This window comes from Silene latifolia, chromosome X, assembly GCF_048544455.1.
Source record: "Silene latifolia isolate original U9 population chromosome X, ASM4854445v1, whole genome shotgun sequence".
NCBI classification, from domain to species: domain Eukaryota; kingdom Viridiplantae; phylum Streptophyta; class Magnoliopsida; order Caryophyllales; family Caryophyllaceae; genus Silene; species Silene latifolia.
The window spans coordinates 92,261,193-92,280,936 of record NC_133537.1 but is presented as its reverse complement, the minus strand read 5'-3'; the positions used below and the strand labels follow the sequence as shown (position 1 = coordinate 92,280,936).

At 37.9% G+C, this 19,744-nt stretch overlaps 1 protein-coding gene and 1 non-coding gene across 2 annotated transcripts; one reads left to right on the top strand and one right to left on the bottom strand.

Annotated features, from left to right (window-relative positions):
- The first annotated feature begins 12,241 nt into the window (after positions 1–12,241).
- Positions 12,242–13,198, top strand: LOC141617858 (uncharacterized). Its single transcript, XM_074434993.1, has one exon. The coding sequence runs from the start codon at positions 12,242–12,244 to the stop codon at positions 13,196–13,198; it is 957 nt and encodes a 318-aa protein (XP_074291094.1).
- Positions 13,199–16,823: 3,625 nt separating this feature from the next.
- On the bottom strand, positions 16,824–16,930 carry LOC141624594 (small nucleolar RNA R71). Its single transcript, XR_012534399.1, has one exon. It is a non-coding gene; the product is annotated as a small nucleolar RNA R71 (small nucleolar RNA).
- Between the last annotated feature and the right edge of the window lie 2,814 nt (positions 16,931–19,744).

The following is a 19,744-nucleotide window of genomic DNA, read 5'->3' as shown; positions in this document are numbered from 1 at the left end:
TCTTTTAGAAAGTTATAACTCATTAAAATAAGCTCGTAAATCTCGTTCACGTTGCTTATTCCAAACGTGTGAGAGTAAGACTTCCTTACTTTCCATAATTCAATCAATATCTTTTCTTTTGTTAAGAGAATGTATCTGAATCTGGAAGGAGTTAAAAAATTTGAAAATACTCTTTATTTTTTTGTGTGAACCACCCAACCCACCTAAAACCTTCCCCAATCAAGCCTTTCACTATAAATACCCTTCATTCATCCTTCATTCAAGGGGATTGAAAGCTAATACAATTAAAAGTTTAAAACCCTCATCAAATCACGAGACACCGAGACACAAACCCTCAAATTTCATGCCTCAAAACCTAAAACAACCTGACCTAAATCCCAGATCTGAAAACTAGACTCTCTTAGGTTTCTAAAACATCTTTCGGATCTAAAATCTGATTGTGACACCCTCATTTTTAACAAAAGATTAACACGTAAATTCTACAGAAAAACTGACTGGATATGTTTGTAATTGGTTAAACTAGACAAAAACCTATAATTTTTTAAACTTTTCTAAACCATTTACAAACATTTCCAAGAGGAGGATGCCAAAACCTGCAAATGCTAAGAACTAATTTACATAACTATGCTAAAGATAAGAAAATATAATGATACAAACCAAAATAAAAGAGGGAGACATATGTCCCTTCACAATATATACACAACCAACTATTTAAAGGTTTACTACAAAAATAGCCAAACTAGGTTCAAGGTTCTTTTGCTCACTAGCTCGTCCGTGTACCCCATCTAAGCATCAACAACCTGTCAATCGCATTTTATACAAATACGAAAGCCACAATTCAGTGGGGAGTAACTTCGAGTCCTCCCAGCCACGAAATGTCATTTTTAATGTAACATGTAGTGTGACATGTAAACAACATGATAAACCATTTAATTATCAAGTATTCTAACATATGAGCCCTAAACTGACCAAACTAAACTATCATGTGAAACATATAACAAGCAGTAATCCAAACTTTATCAATTGTAACCGGCTTACATCTCACCTATTACAATTCATAAAATCACCATACAAGAAAGGGCAATATATCAAAGACAGGCATAAGTTCTTAGCACCGTCAATAGTCACTCTGTAACTCGAGTCTATACCACGAGGTAGGGAAGGTAATCGAACCGGTATCTTGGCTCAGAGGTTCTATCAAAACATGGCCAAGACACAACACAACCCTAGCCTAAAATCTGTGCAGACCTAGACATGCGGATACACACCACCGCACCCAAGAACCACAATTTTTCTAAAACAAAGTGAGTACCCTAAGGAGTCCACCAAAGGGTTGGCTAGTACTTAAGCTGACCACTTACTGTCAAAATAAGTAACGAGGTCATGCCCCAACTTGGATATAATCCCACCAAGTCAGGAACACAAAGGCTATTAAGCAGTGAACATATACTCGTCAAAGACTATAAAGACCTATCTATGACAAACACAACAACCTGCAAGAAGTATTTAATACCAATACCATTTCTAGCAATATTAACAATATTAAAGGTTTCAGGGAATCTAAGGCCGTTTCTACAATATAAGAAGCTACTCAAATCAACTAACTACACATGTGAAATAAAAATATAATAAATGGCCTAAAACAAGAAAAAGGCCGATTATCCAATTCATATAAAATTTCATCCAACCGAATTTTTACCCGCAACCCCAGTCCTGCGACAGGTACGGGTTAAATTGCGGCTGACCAATCACACAATTGACTGACATCGAATCAGTCAAAGGGACTAAGGCTCAGTTTTCGGCACAATCATCCAAACATTACAATTTTCGCTATAAAATTCATTTTGAGCCTATTCATAACAATTTCATTTTATAATCTATCCTAACATGTGCAACTACCAATATAAACATAATTTTTACCATTAACATAATTTTTACTACTAATATGGTTCAATTCAAAGTGTACTCATATGTGACTTATACTAACTATAACATTAATAAACCCGAAATGACAAATAATGCATGAAAATCCGCGAAACAAGCAACGGACCAACCCGGGCCAACCCCAAGGCAGCCGTGGGCCTGCCGTGGCTCTCCGGCTCGCTGGCCCGCCACCCCACACCTCCATTTCTCCATTTTTGTTCAGTTTAACACCGTCTGAAACATCAATTAAACATTCCTATACTAATATGTTAACTTAAACTAACAAAAGACAAGCATTAGACATGCATGCAACCCATTTTATCATATGAAAATTAACTACTCAAACAAAAATCACAAAAACATACAAAAAGCAAAGAATGTGACGATTATTCGTCGAGTAACTCGAAATATGTTACCTTAAGCTAGAAAAAGGCAATTAGCACCTTGAATAAAAAACCCTAACATGCAACTAGCCACTATCTTCGACTATATACGAGTCCCCAAACTCGTCTTCCAAATCTTCACCTAAATAAACAATAAAAACACAATAATAAGCATAAAAACCGAAATTATACCGAAAATCGTCTTAAAACGACATCAAGAAAACTGAAATTAAAATATACCAGGATGTAGATCTTGAAGAGAGGATTCCGAAAATATAAATTATGTGAAAATCCGACAAGAAACGAAGAAATTATGATGAATTTAGCTTGGATTTTGTATGTTTTTGATTTGGGAATTATTTAGAACATAAAGAAAGGTAAAGTTGGACAAGAAAATCAGAAAAAAGGAAGGGGGAAGGGGTGCCGCGGGAAAAGGAAAGGAAAGGAGGAAGGGAGCGGGTTTTAGTCGGGATTTTACGAGTCGGGTTTGGCTCGTTTCGATAATAATTAAAACCGTTTGTCAAACGCAAATTCCGACAAGACCAAAGTTCTTAAACACGAGATTACAAGAAAATTGAATACTCATACGACCCATTTCCAAAATCGTTTGCCCAATTTTCAAAAGGGTTGTCATTTTTTTCCCGATATGCCCTTATTTCGAATTAAAAGATTTTTACACGGTTTAAACTATTTTTAAACGTTTCGAAACTATCAAAATAAATACTTTACCTCAAAATATAATAAAATTATATTTCTTTGAATTATTTTTACTTCAAATACATTAATATTAAATTCAACTTGATTAATAAATTACTTTCGCAAAATAATAACGGTCCGAAATTACGGGGTGTTACAATCACCCCTCCTTTTTAAAAAGTTTCGTCCTCGAAACTTAGAAGGAGAAATTATAGTAAACAACATCTTAATAATATCATCATAAGAAAATATAGGTATCTTTTCAATGAAACGGTGATACTCTTGTTGATCAGACAGGAACATCCACATTTCATATCAAAATAAGGTAAAAAGGCAAATCATTTGTATAAATCAAAAACCAAAATACCTTCAAAACATTAATGAAGAGTTTTTCAAGAATATATGTCTCATTCATGGAACGGAATTGCTCTTGTCGTGCACACAAGAACGCTGTCTTACCAAATCAGAGACAAATCTTAACGAAATCTCGGGTCTAGAAATTAAAATTACGGTAAATGAGTTTATATTCAAGAAAGGAATAGGGAACTACATCAAATTTTCATTTTCAAGTCTTCAAAAATAGGTTAGGTTTGCAGAAGTGACATAAACTTTTAAGAATGAATCGAACCCGGTAGCTTGAAAGTTTAGAAGTTGTACAAAAAGGAAAGTAACTTAGATAGCATAAAAAAAAAAAAACAAAGTATGTTAAAAGGATTCAAGCTTAACTAATCAAAAGAGCTGTATGAATTTCATGGAGTAAGAATTGAAGTCGAACCTAAAAGGGTGTCAAAAATGGAGTTTCATAGGTTACCAACATCAAACTTATGAGAGGAGTATGATGAAGTAAGGAAGAGAGGTATGAGCGGTAGCGCTCATGATCAAGGAAGAAGGGAAATTAGACAACAAGGAACGCCAGACACCTTTGTCTCAAACAACAACATCACTCAAAACGGTTCCAAAACTTCCTAACAACAAAACTCATAACCACATCACTCCCAAGGGTTTCCTCAATCGCTTATGTTACCTCATCCTAATCTATTCCCTGAAACAAGGTATTCCACTATAAGTGTGATCTCATCGTTCCAAATCCTCAAACATCCAGAAACAACTTCCACAAGCCTAAGGTCAAGGCTTCCAACAAAGCTATATTCGTATCCAACTAGTGTCAACTATGGGTTCCTCAAAACAAATAAACCTTTAATCAATAATTCCAATACCAAGCTATAAACTCCAAGAGAAAGTTCCTCAAATAGTTCACCATATTCTCATTTCAAAACAAGGTAGTAACATACCAACCCCAAAATCTGAAAAATCAATAGGATCTCAAGTTTCTCTATCCTTTTACTTACTAAGGATTCCCAAAAGCGGAACTATACTCAGCTACAACACCATCACACCATCACAAGTACTCAATGCGACCTCAAGGTCTATAAAACTATAGGATTAACAAATTCTTCTCAATACTAAGTCTCTCTCAACTCAAGAACTCTCAAGAGCCAACTAATATCAAATCATATCACCAATCCATTATGGTCATCAACATCCCAAGGAATATTCTTTCAAATTTGACATCCTAAACTTACTTACCATCAAATTCCCAAGGAACAAGGTCTTAATTTTAACAACACTTTATCACCTCAGAGATCCTAAAACCCTAAATTGAAACTATGTTCTTTAACCTAGCAATTGGTGTCAACCATACCATTACCCTTTCTAGTTATTAAAACAAGTGCTAAAACTTCCCAATAATGTAGCTTACTCTCACTCTCATACCATAGCTCAAGTAGTAATCAATATCACTCACTAAAATCAACTAATAACCCCACATTTAACATTTCTCACACGGTAACATATACATTATCAAACCCTCATATCAAAAGTGATTATAGAAGCCAATCAAAAACTCGTCTACTTAGTCAATCCCATATCCTCAAATCCACCATTCAGTTTCATCCATTTTAAGTCAAGTACTAGGCACGAGTATCCAAACATAAACAACAATGCCATGGTCCATAATCTTAGTAACCAAAGCAACTCACATCTGACACATAAAATCCACCAATCCAACGTACTCACTTTATCAAGGATCTATAGGTATAAGAACCATCAAGTATGTCTCACCACACTACCTAAGTCTTTCCAATATCAAATCCTCTCAAAACCAGGAAAGGGTCAAACACAACAATCCCTTCAAAGGTCATGATGTCCAACCAAGGCCAACATTTCTCAAAACAAATAGTATTATAAAAAGGCGTTAAGGAAGCATAAGCAAGGAACAAATGACATGTTAGGAAATAAGGAGTCGAACTGTAAAGATAACGGTTGACAAAAATAAGAGGTATTCGAGTTAAGAAGATATCTCGGGCAAGAAGAAGATACGTAAACTTTGGCATAAGAACAGGGTTCAACGAACGTTAAAGAGGAAGAAAGGAGAACAAAAGCGGCATAATGAAAAGGTTACCGCTTACCAAACACTCATCAAAGCTTATGATCGATATGATAAGGTTACTTCACTAAGGTGCTCAACAAGGCCCCAAATGTCTACCAAATCATAGGACTAACAAGGACTCCACAATGGTAGTTATTCATCAACTCAATTGGTTCTAAGAGCCAAAATCAATTCACCACACAAATTCATTTATTACCATCCATGTCCCAAAGTATCTCCTTTACAATTCTCGTCATTGAACTTCACTTACTATGTCATCCCCAAATACCATGGCTTGTTTACTCCATCATCTCACCACTTAATACTTCTAGTCTCCGATACCATAAATTAGAATCACATCTTTGAACTCACGAACTACATCGATCAACGTTCCACCAAAATTCCCAAATTCAGATATGATTAATGTGGTCAACCACGTGTTCTCAAACTTCGGCTACTATATATTAGATTTGGTTAACTCGAAAGGTTTAACAAACTAACTAATTCCAAAGTACGATACCAATCCATTAAGCAACGTCAACGTCCTATTGTATTCCTTTCAAGGCCTACAAGGATTAGGGCTACTTATCATTCCTTTAATTCTCCACAGGAAACATCGAGACTCTCAAATGGAGTAGCTCAGGTTCATTCCATCTTATGTGCTAAAGTAGTACCCATGCTCAATCATCTATAACAAACAAGCTCTCAATAGACATAAATACCAAGGTGTTTCTCAACTCACTAGGCTCTCATATCAAGCACAACTAACAAAACTGACCAAAGGATCCCAAGTTATATTCTCCTATACAACTCAAACCTTAAACAATCAATTTCTCAACTCGTTCACGCCCTCCAATGATACATTCTCTCAAAACCGGGTTCTCTTGAACAAGGGAACTATCCTGCGGAATAAAAGGAAGGTGTCCACATGGACTTTTATTATAAGAAGAAAACGAACTAAGGATGAATCGGGAGAAAGAATTGAAGAGTAGTTACCAAGGCGAGAGAAGAGGAATTTGAAAGATGAATAAACAACGAGATTGGAAGGTTAAGGTAAGATACACCGACTACGGAAAGAAATATCGAGAAAGTGGAAGCATTCTTCATTTGGCATAACCAATCTTTAACGGCACCAAAATTAATAACTAACAATCAACACACTTAGCTTGTAAGATTGCATTATCTACATTTCTTGGAGAGCCATCTTGCAAAAGAGAACATTGGTTAGAACCTAACAATTAGCAATCACAAACAGACTACCACATAAAATCCTATCTCTACCCATCCTACCCATCTCTCAAGTTTATTATTTAAAGGTCAAGTGATTTATATTGGGGTGCACAAACGTGCGTCGGGAGCAAATAGGCTCTGATACCAACTGTGACACCCTCATTTTTAACAAAAGATAAACACGTAAATTCTACAGAAAAACTGACAGGATATGTTTGTAATTGGTTCAACTAGACAAAAACCTGTAATTTTTAAAACTTTTCTAAACCATTCACAAACATTTCCAAGAGGAGGATGCAAAGACCTGCAAATGCTAAGAACTAATTTACATAACTATGCTAAAGATAAGAAAATATAATGATACAAACCAAAATAAAAGAGGGAGACATATGTCCCTTCACAATATATACACAGCCAACTATTTAAAGGTTTACTACAAAAATAGCCAAACTAGGTCCAAGGTTCTTTTGCTCACTAGCTCGTCCGTGTACCCCATCTAAGCATCAACAACCTGTCAATCGCATTTTATACAAATACGAAAGCCACAATTCAGTGGGGAGTAACTTCGAGTCCTCCCAGCCACGAAATGTCATTTTTAATGTAACATGTAGTGTGACATGTAAACAACATGATAAACCATTTAATTATCAAGTATTCTAACATATGAGCCCTAAACTGACCAAACTAAACTATCATGTGAAACATATAACAAGCAGTAATCCAAACTTTATCAATTGTAACCGGCTTACATCTCACCTATTACAATTCATAAAATCACCATACAAGAAAAGGCAATATATCAAAGACAGGCATAAGTTCTTAGCACCGTCAATAGTCACTCTGTAACTCGAGTCTATACCACGAGGTAGGGAAGGTAATCGAACCGGTATCTTGGCTCAGAGGTTCTATCAAAACATGGCCAAGACACAACACAACCCTAGCCTAAAATCTGCCTGAGACCTAGACATGCGGATACACACCACCGCACCCAAGAACCACAATTTTTCTAAAACAAAGTGAGTACCCTAAGGAGTCCACCAAAAGGTTGGCTAGTACTTAAGCTGACCACTTACTATCAAAATAAGTAACGAGGTCATGCCCCAACTTGGATATAATCCCACCAAGTCAGGAACACAAAGGCTATTAAGCAGTGAACATATACTCGTCAAAGACTATAAAGACCTATCTATGACAAACACAACAACCTGCAAGAAGTATTTAATACCAATACCATTTCTAGCAATATTAACAATATTAAAGGTTTCAGGGAATCTAAGGCCGTTTCTACAATATAAGAAGCTACTCAAATCAACTAACTACACATGTGAAATAAAAATATAATAAATGGCCTAAAACAAGAAAAAGGCCGATTATCCAATTCATATAAAATTTCATCCAACCGAATTTTTACCCGCAACCCCGATCTGCGGACAGTGCGGGTTAAATTGCGGTGACCAATCACACAATTGATCGACATCGAATCGACAAAGGGACTAAGGCTCAGTTTTCGGCACAATCATCCAAACATTACAATTTTCGCTATAAAATTCATTTTGAGCCTATTCATAACAATTTCATTTTATAATCTATCCTAACATGTGCAACTACCAATATAAACATAATTTTTACCATTAACATAATTTTTACTACTAATATGGTTCAATTCAAAAGTGTACTCATATGTGACTTATACTAACTATAACATTAATGAACCTGAAATGACAAATAATGCATGAAAATCCGCGAAACAACCAACGGACCAACCCGGGCCAACCCCAAGGCAGCCGTGGGCCTTCCGTGGCCTGTCGGGCCTGCTGGCCGCCACCCCCACACCTCCATTTCTCCATTTTTGTTCAGTTTAACACCGTCTGAAACATCAATTAAACATTCCTATACTAATATGTTAACTTAAACTAACAAAAGACAAGCATTAGAAATGCATGCAACCCATTTTATCATATGAAATTTAACTACTCAAACAAAAATCACAAAAACATACAAAAAGCAAAGAATGTGACGATTATTCGTCGAGTAACTCGAAATATGTTACCTTAAGCTAGAAAAAGGCAATTAGCACCTTGAATACAAAACCCTAACATGCAACTAGCCACTATCTTCGACTATATACGAGTCCCTAAACTCGTCTTCCAAATCTTCACCTAAATAAACAATAAAAACACAATAATAAGCATAAAAACCGAAATTATACCGAAAATCGTCTTAAAACGACATCAAGAAAACTGAAATTAAAATATACCAGGATGTAGATCTTGAAGAGAGGATTCCGAAAATATAAATTATGTGAAAATCCGACAAGAAACGAAGAAATTATGATGAATTTAGCTTGGATTTTGTATGTTTTTGATTTGGGAATTATTTAGAACATAAAGGAAGGTAAAGTTAGACAAGAAAATCAGAAAAAAGGAAGGGGGAAGGGGTGCCGCGGGAAAAGGAAAGGAAAGGAGGAAGGGAGCGGGTTTTTAGTCGGGATTTTACGAGTCGGGTTTGGCTCGTTTCGATAATAATTAAAACCGTTTGTCAAACGCAAATTACGACAAGACCAAAGTTCTTAAACACGAGATTACAAGAAAATTGAATACTCATACGACCCATTTCCAAAATCGTTTGCCCAATTTTCAAAAGGGTTGTCATTTTTTTCCCGATATGCCCTTATTTCGAATTAAAAGATTTTTACACGGTTTAAACTATTTTTAAACGTTTCGAAACTATCAAAATAAATAATTTACCTCAAAATATAATAAAATTATATTTCTTTGAATTATTTTTACTTCAAATACATTAATATTAAATTCAACTTGATTAATAAATTACTTTCGCAAAATAATAACGGTCCGAAATTACGGGGTGTTACACTGATTAGGAACGAATTCACAAAGCTAAAAACAAAATCAACCTTTATTTTCAAAGAAGATTTCGGTGTTGCAAACAAACTCGTCGAAGGCGGCCCCTCAAGACAATATCTACAATCGATTATGACACGAAGACTTTGTCAAAGATACATGTAGGTTGAGGATGCAATAATCCCTTTCTCTTTTTCCTCCTTTATTTCGTTTTCTTCAATTATGATCATATATTGTTTATATCGTTAACTAACTCTTTTCCATGTGGAGTTTGATATTATTGTGATATAATTTATGTATGAAGGAGGATGGGATATCATATGTCGTTGTTAATGCCAATGGATGGCTTATATTACATATGGATTTGTTTTCTGTTAGGAATTAGAATGATTTCTGACAATCTTGTTGCACATATCGCATGTTTATTTCAATTAAGCATAGGACTTGTTTAATTATGTTCTTTTGTTAGATCTATCTTAGAATTCATTGAGATCTGATATTTTTGGCATGTTAACATATAAAAGATGAAATCTTTTTTATTAATTCACATGTTTTGCTTTAACTAATTGGATATGATTAATTAGAATTGCATGAAATCGCATGAATAGCATTGTTTGTGTTGATTTGTTTTTCTCATATGTTTGAATCCTTCATAGGTCACGTTTTCTTCTAAGACTAAGAATTAGTCTTATTTTCACATGATTACTCACATGTCTAATTTAGTTATGAAATAATTAAAGTGAAGATTGCATGTTTGTTTTAACCAGATTAATTATGAAATAACTTAATCTAATTTGATTGTTTATCACATGTCACATGAATGAAACCCGACTTGACTTAGAATAGGTCTTGTACGATCCCAAATTGACCGAAAAGGTCTCGGCCAACCTCGTTATGCATGCCCTCCTTGGTTTGCTCTTTTGCATTCGTTTGTTGTTTGATTTGCAATTGTTATTGTAATTGTTATGCAACTAATGTTCGCTAATCTATCTTATGCTAAAGATAAGTAAACCTTCTTCTCTATCTCCTTTTTGTTTGTTTACTGGAATAGTTAATGAACTTCACATGCTAAATAACTCGACGAAGTTTAATTGCATTAAATCGGCAGAGAATTGATGTCACATACTAGGGTTTTAAAACAACGATTGTACATATGAGCTCGTAGCCAACATAGCCATTGTTTTCTATTAGTAGAGACCGTTATTCCAACGGGCGGGGTTGGGTGTTAATTAAAGAATTTAATCAAACTTCCTAACACGTAAATTCAAACGAACCTAAATCTCTACTTGGTTTCTAAATTCCATTTAAAAATTTAGTGGTGACTCTAAATCACATATTTTCGCGTGGATGTAAATTTCCCTTGTCCACAATTTGGCGACTTCGCTGGGGACTTAAAGCTTGAAAATAGAAAATAATGGCTATTAGTTTTACCTAGTTTATATTTTATTTTTGTTTATCATGCATAAACCCTAATTGAGACTTTAGGAGGACCATCAAGCCCGTGTATCGATTGCATTGTTACTTGATGACGTCCACTATTCCGGTTTAAAGACCAAGGTGGTTTCGTGGAGGTTAGCAAGTGGATTCCCGACCATTTTGTACAATACTTATGGCGGGTCTACTCTTCCCTAATGAAGCGGAATCATTGACATAGACCCACTTTAGAAGACCGACCGAGACTTAGAAGAGTTTAGGCCATGCATAGCATCCATAATATGTGAATGACTACGTGATTGCTTGATCCCGAGTCATGTTTTTCAAACCTATTTTCGAAAATCAGTGTCTAGAATAGGCTTCTGTTTTCGAAAATTCAAATTAATTTCAATCAGGCAAAAATTTTGGTCTGCCTTGTTTGCCCAAATTTCAAAAAATTACATACCCTATTTCAATCCCGAGTCTTTAAACTCATCAGCTTTTGAAATAAAAAAGATCCATTTTCCAAGGCGAAATAATGCCCAAATAGAGTTAAGATTTCATCCATATTTTAACTCTATTTACCAATCCCGAACTTTCGAAAGAATCACTTCCTAAGCGAAGTAATAGAGTTAAGATTCTTACCCATATTTTAACTCTATTTTCGATCCGGAGTTTTGAAAATAGCATTTTCAATATTTCGATTTTCAAAAACGATCTAAAAAGGACATTTTTAGGCCGTTATAATGCCCAATTTGATACAACTTTTTTTTTTCAAATTAATCCGACCCATGTAAATTCCCGATTCTTAATCAAGCATGAGATTGAGTCGAGTCTAAGGTAGTATCTTAACTATACAAGGTCATCTCCCCCATATCCTAAAGAATCTAGGATATGACACATTTGGATCACACAAGTTCAAATCTTGGGTCCAAATCACATGAGTCCAAGTCAAACCACAAGGAACGCTTCAACTAGCCCCCATAGACGTCCCTCCATCGAACCCATGGGCCGTACACGGTCCAATCACGGGTTTGGTGATACCTAGCCCAGTCTAAAATCGAGTCGCTATGCCGTCGAATCTCGTTAAAATCCCAAGTTTGGGTCAAACCGATGTCTAAAGTCAACCATAAGTCTAACCCATGTCAAAATGAACCTAGGGGTCGAACCTATAGTCTTGTTCAAGTCCGAGTCTTCTCATATGGGTCATGTTTTTGGGTCAAGTCCAAGGTGTGCAGGTTTTATCCAAAATATTGATTGGTGCGGGTTTTCTTGTAGAAAGGCCGCCGAATACCTGACTTAAAGTAATGGAAGACGCAATCAACAAGCTTAGTGCAACAATGGAACTTATGATGACTCGGATGGAGAATATCGAGTCCAAGCTCACCGACTCATCCGTCCCATCTCAATCCAATTTGGAGAAATTGTTTCAGTTTATCGAACATAGATTGAAATTAGCCCAAGGGAAAAGTATCCATTTCGAAAATGCAAGGACCTATACTCTAGTTCTAGACAAGCTATCCGCAAACTTTGCACTTACTGATATTCCAATGTTTGAGGGCACTGAGGATCCGGTCCATCATGTTAAGTCATACAAGGATTACCTAGCTTTGAAGGGAGTACCTGCTGAAATGCTCTCTAAAATATTTGCTCAATCCTTGGGTACTCACCTAAAAGCATGGTTCTACAACTTAGACCTAAAGAATTTTCCCACTTTTAAAGACGTCACAGTTGAATTCTGCAGACACTATGCTGATAATATGGAAATCCAAACCCCTATGGGAACATTAGAGGTGATGACCCAAAAAGAAAAGGAAGGTTTCACCGAGTTCTATTCAAGGTGGCGTGGTGAAAGCGTGAAGCTAGCTAAGAAGCCCGGTGAGGTTGAAATGGTGGATATGTTCATAAATAATTTACCACCCGTCTACCGAAATGCTCTCAAGTACCATAACTTCAATTATTTTAAAGAATTGGCCCGAAGTGGAAGGAAAGTCAAAGACGATCTTAGAGCCACTGAAGTCGAAAAACCTAAGGGATACCCGGGATCATCTTCTAAGAGTAAGGCTCTCACAACTACTAACTTTGTGGAAGCCATTAATGCACTCGAAAATGGGTCCAAAAGGCCACAACGCCAAAGCCCAAGAGTATTTACTGATATTGGGTGTACCTATGCTTATGCTCTTCAAAGACTAATGGCCCAAGGAAAGCTAAAGCCCATTGGTCCAATCCCCGATATACCGGTTGAACAACGAAAGAAATTGTAAAAACCCGATGCATATTGTGCCTACCATCAAGGAAAGGGTCATGACATTGAGAATTGCTTTAAGCTAAAGCATGAAATCCAAGATATGATTGAGAACGGAACGCTCCCAATCCCGACTACAAAGCCCAACAACGTCACTAACCCATTTGGTGACCATGTCAATTTCATCACTGTCGAAGACAATGTTGATCATTTCCGTCCCACTCGCTCGTGTTATCTAATGGGGTGTACATCGGGAATATATTTGTGGATTTATCTAAGTACCTACCAAGCCCAAAGAATGAAATTCATATTGGAAATTTTGCTATAGATTGAACTCCTTATCTCTCCGAAAATACTAACGAAGTTAACGGTATTTGAGCCGATGATGAGGATGATATATACCTTACTAAGGGTGCTACTGTTCCTCACACACAAGCAGATATCCAACGACTAAGGAAATAAGCCCATGAGTCTAATCATTTGACTCGATTTGGGCGCCCATTTCGCGTCGAGAAGGCAAGCCATGCCTCTAGTTCTAAGGACATCCCTGAAAAAGTATCTTCCAAAGAGCCTGCAACAGTCGAGGTTCTTGGTGAAGGGACGACCTTCGAGGCTTCCCTAATCAAGCAACTCCAAAATACTAAGACCGATGTATCCATTTGGTAACTCATGTTGAGTTCATTTGAACACCGACAAGCTTTACTTCAAGCTCTTATGAATATGACTGTGTCAGCAAATGTCACTCCCGACAACATGGTTACTTCCATCGTCCAACCAAGGCTCACCAATGCCGTGACATTTTCAGATGGGGATCTTCCCCCGTTTGGGCCTCAACACAACTTTGCCCTTTATATTGCTATTATATGTCGGAACAAACACGTTCCGATGACTTTAGTGGATGACGGGTCCGCTGTAAATGTCCTTCCTTTAAAGACCGCTCACATTTTTGGCCTTGAAAAGAATGATTTCATATCAACCAATCAAACGGTTTGGGGTTTCGATGGTACAGTACGTCGAGTGTCCGGACTAGTCAACATAATGATTCGGGTTGGATTCACGGAACGAGAAATAACATGTCAAGTGATAGATGTCACATCATCCTTCAATTTTCTATTAGGTAGGCCTTGGATCTATGCGGCTGGGGCCGTATCTTTAACATTACATCGAAAAATCAAAATCCCTTTCAAGGGTGAGGTCATTACCATCAATGATACACCAATTGTAGTGGCCGGAGGGGATATCTCTTCCGCAGTGAGGGACGATCCCCCCCCCCCCCCCAACGATCCGTGTGGGTTCGAAGTAGCCAAAACCATCAAGCTCAATCCCGAGTTGGAGAATATGGACTTATACACAAATAGTCGCGTTTGCGAGGTCGTTTTCAAAACCGGAAAATACTTTGGTTTATCATTATACCCTCGAAGAGAAGATACATTCGAAGTCAAACTACCCATGGACAAAGGGATGACATTTGGGCTTGGATATAAACCCACCGGGAAAGATTATCTCAAGAAGAGTAAGAAACCGATCGAAGACCGGGAAATCGAAATGGAATCGTATCTTCTTACTTTAAATGGATACTTTACGAGGGCCGGCGAAGCCGATCCTTGTTTGGATTTTCCCGAACCCATTTATGATTGGAAGCGTAGGAGACTACTTCCCGGGATTAAAATATTCCAAGATTGTTACTACATCCCTGAGGACATCCTAACCGTAATGCCTGTTAAGACAAAACCGGCCCCAATCACTCATAATAGGGCTTTGGGCCTTCTCTTCGGAGAAGAGAAGAAAATTGAGATACCGAACGAAGGTTTGGTAAACATGATCCTTAGAAGTGAAAGGTTCGATCTATCTACCCTCATTTCCGAGGTAGATCCTTAGAGGACTAGCTGGGGATGGCGGAAAACCATTAAATGGACCGACAACAAAGGGCTTTTATTCAAATTAACTACTGGAGAGGGCAAGATTTTCAACCCAGATGATGAAACTGATTCCGAGTCTGAGTCCGAGTCCGAGTCTGAGTCCGAGTCGAGTCCTAAGTCTGAGTCTATGGTGTCAAGTGTTGAAAACACCCCCTCCCCAGTCTTTCCTTCTCATGCTGGTATTCCGGGGCCTGTCCCGAATACCCCTATTCCACAACTGAATTCTGATCAGTTGGCCCAAATGTTATCGCATTTCGCGAATTTTCAAATTAATAATAAAAAGAACCAGTTTGCTTATGACTTGTTTTATTTACATTGCAATTCAATTTTTGAAAATGATTTTTTTAGTAATGACATTGAGAATGAGGCCGAAGGCGAATTAATTGAAGATGATGATGAGGTAAAACCGCCTCCACAATTGGTTAAAGGGTTGGAAGAATACGACCAAAGAAGCTCGGTAATCGAAGATACCGAAACCATTAATATGGGAACCTTAGTTGAACCGAAGGAACTTAAGATAGGAACTACCTTAGATCCCGAAGAAAGGCAAGGGTTTATGATGTGGCCAATATTTGAGCATATTTAGTCCTTGAATTAGCCTCGTTCCTATGCTTTTTAGTGCATAATTGGGTCATTTACTATCTTTAGTCTTTCGTTTTGCATATTCTTTGAGGTATGGTTTCCTTGGTAGGAGAGGACAGCAAACCTTGCATTTTCATGGCAAAATGGAGCTAAATTGATCGAATCTAATGACCAAGCATCAAAGTGAAGACAAGACTAGAAGGCCTATGTAAATAATGGATTAGATGGGCAATGATGAGAAGATCCTTGCATCCCCAACAAAATCCTTAAGGATTGTTGGAAGAAGAAAAGAAGAAATGAAGAAGAAGCTTGCTGAGCTACTATCCGCTCGTCGCAGCCTCGGGATGCTCGTCCTAGCCCTCCAGAATCCGAGCGTCCCACCGCCCAGTCCGCTCGTCCTGGACCTTCACAATCCGCTCGTCCCGACCATCTGGCGTCGTTGCTGGGGACAGTGTTAAGTTGATTTAATTTTCTTTGATTGTTCTTAGTTGTGTCTTTCTTTGCCTTGGGGAAGTAAAACTCCTCATGGTTTGTTCTAATTATTTTCAAGTTGTTTGATATTTTGCATTTCTAGAAGATTACAAGGTAACTTGTTACCCATTGATCACGAAATTGAAAGAACTTTGACAAACAATAGAAGACTTGCTAGAAATACTTTGAGAGGTATTGGTGAAATTGTGGATATTCAACCAAATAAGATTGAGTTCATCAACCCTTTTGCAAGAGAAGGAGAGGAGAACCCAACAAAACCCACCACAAAATTAACCCACAATGCCTAAATTTTCATCACATTCCGTACCAACTGAGGAGAACCTACCCAATGGTACTCCCACACCACAACATTTGACCGGTAATTTCATTGCAAAATCCGCATTTATCCAATTAGTCGAAAGAAGCCAATTTGGGGGAATGCCTAGTGAAGACCCTCATTCTCATATGGAGACTATTTGTGACTATTGTGATGCGATTTCTCAAACCGGAGTAACTCAAGGCCAAATTCGATGGGTCTTATTTCCTTTTTCTTTGATTGGTACCGTGAAACAATGGCTAAAGAGCCTTGATAAGGCTACTCTTAGTATTGACTCTTGGAAGAAATTGGCTCTTGCTTTCTACAAAAAGTTCTACCCTCCGGAAAAGACTAACATGCTAAGAGCCCAAATCACGGGGTTTAAACAAAGGGGCGAAGAATCTTTGTATGAAGCTTGGGAGCGATTCAAAGGAACTTGTCGCTCATGTCCTCATCATGGACTTAGCGAGTGGTTCCTGGTACAACAATTTTGGAATGGTCTTTATGAAGACTCCCGAAAAATTCTAAACATGGGATCAAATGGTATGTTCACCAAAGTTGACGATAATCAAACATGGAACAAGATTGAGGAAATGGCGGTCCATAACTCACAATATAGTAGACCTCGGAATGCTACTAGAGGAGGAAAGCATGAAGTGGACTCCATTACTCAATTGGGTGCTCAACTTAGTGCTCATATTGATACCATCAATTTGAAGTTTGAGAAGGCTATGATGAAACTTGAAGAAGCCTCCAAATTACCAAAGCAACATGTTAATGCCATGGTGGCATCTTCATCCATTCCAAGTGGAATATGTGGGAATTGTGGAACTTTGGGACATGACCAAAGTTAATGTAGGGGAACAAGTGAACAAGTGAATGCTTTTCAAGCATACAAGAGTGGTACCCCTTATTCCAACTATTACAATGAAAACACCAAATTCCATCCAAATCTCTCATACAAAAGCCAAAATGTTCAAAACCCTCAACCAACATACACCCCACCTCCAATGAGAAACCAAAATCAACGACCCTTTTACAACCAAAACCAAGGTGACCAAAATCAAACTCCATACACTCAATCAAATGACCAAGGTTTTGATGTTCAAAAAGCGGTCCTCCAAATGCAAAAGAACCAACAAGAGTTTTTTCACTCAAATGCAAAAGGATAGCCAAGCAAAAGACATCACCATTAACAACATACTAGCTCACACAAAGATGTTGGAGACCCAAATGTCTCAAATAGCATCTTCAAGTTCACAAAGACAAAAGGGGCAATTACCACCTCAAGGTAATCCCCCAAGACAAGAATCGGTGAGTGCCATCCATTTGAGGAGTGGTACAAGGTATGAGGGGCCGAAAGGCCCGTTGATGAAGATGTTGTGAATGCTAGTGACAAGGAAAGAGTTGTTGAAAACTCTAAAGAAGAAGAACCCACCATTCAAGAGGTTTCAAAGAAAAATGAATAAAAGGCCAAAGAAAAGGAGCCTATTGTGATTAGACTTCCATTCCCGAGTCGTCAAGCTAAGCCTATGTTTGATGACCAATTTGGGAAATTCATGGAGATTGTGAAGAATTTAGAAGTCTCAGCTCCATTTACGGAATTAATCAATCATGTTCCGGCCTATGCAAAGTATATGAAACATATCCTTACAAAGAAGAAATCAATCCGGAAGCTTCAGACTATTGCTTTCACTAAAGTGAGTAGTGGCATTCTATATGGAAGTTCACCTCCAAAGCTCAAGGATCCGGGAAGTTTCTCCATTCCATGCACTATTGGTGACACTACAATCAACAAAGCTTTATGTGACCTTGGGGCAAGTGTTAGTGTCATGCCATATTCGGTAAGCAAGATGCTAGGAATGGGAGAGCTCAAATGCACCAATATCACGCTTCAAATGGCGGATAGATCCAAAAAGACACCTTTAGGGTTGTGGGAAGATGTTCCCGTAAGAATTGGCAAATTCTTCATCCCGGTGGATTTCGTTATTGTTGACATGGAAGAAGACTCCAACATTCCTATTATTTTAGGAATACCTTTCTTCCACACCGCGGGAGCGGTGATCGATGTAAAACATGGAGAGCTCACCCTTGAAGTGGGATATGAAACCATCACTTTCAATCTTGACAAGACTATGAGAGCTCCACGATTACATGAGCCATGTTTTATGGTTGATCACTATAGCCGGAAAGATGATAGGAAGAAGTTGGCATTTCAATGGAAGAAGAAAGTGGATGATGCTCCATCAAAAGAGCAACGAAATTGCAACAATGAGAGCTTGAAAAGCTCACCCATGACAAGTGAAGAAGAAGGCCTCATTGGCCAAGAAAAGAAAGAAGGAGAGTTGTCTTCATCAACTCAAGACATTTTTAGTGATCAAGTAGACGCAGTATGCGGTCTTTGCGATGATGAGTTTGAAGGGATATTCAATCCCTATATCGATAATGCTATGGCCCAAGACCATCATTGAGAACAAAAAGTGCAAAGGTCTATTGAAGATCTTTATCATGACAATGAACAAGCTTTCGACTACTTCTTCAAGGTGTTGAGTAACATCAACAACACCTTGAACATGCCCCCTTGACATCTCATTATTGGATGAGAGTTTGGTGGAGTCCTCCCTAGACCACAATTTGTAAATATTCTAACTCTCTAACCTGCATTTTAATTATCGTATTGCATTTTTGTCATTTTTGGATTTGCATTTCTATGCCTTGATCAAGATTTTCATCATTTTGAGAGAAGTGAGGGAGGGACTTATGAGTTTGTTAATGTGTAGTGTTTTGCCTTAGTGTGGGAATAACAATTTCCTAGGCTATCTATGCCTTTGTAGTGCCCCCAGAATGAAGAACACAAGAATTGAAGAATGAAATGACACGGGTTATGAAGCACCCACGGATAGACCTGAAAACGTGTGGAAGAGGCAGAATCTGAGCGTCCCGAGGCAAATCCGCTTGTCTTGAAATGAACACGAGCGTCCAGTGCATAAGACGCTTGTCTTGTGAAGCTGCAGAATTAATTTTTGGGTCTGACTGAGAATCCAAGCGTCCCAGCAAGGAATCCGCTCGTCTCAGCCAGGACGGTCGTCCCAGAGGGAAGACGCTCGTCTTTGCACTGTCAATTTTTGCCATTTCTCCCTGGAAAGGAATCCGAGCATCTCCAGCATAGGACGCTCGTCCTAGCTCAAGAATCCGCTCGTCTTACCTTTGAGACGCTCGTCCCCATGCGCTTTTCCTGAACCCAGAAATTGTAGAATCCGAGCGTCCCTACCCTGAA

Excerpts from the sequence above, each read along its gene's own strand:
- LOC141617858 (XM_074434993.1), top strand. The coding sequence starts at position 12,242 with ATGGAAGACGCAATCAACAAGCTTAGTGCAACAATGGAACTTATGATG.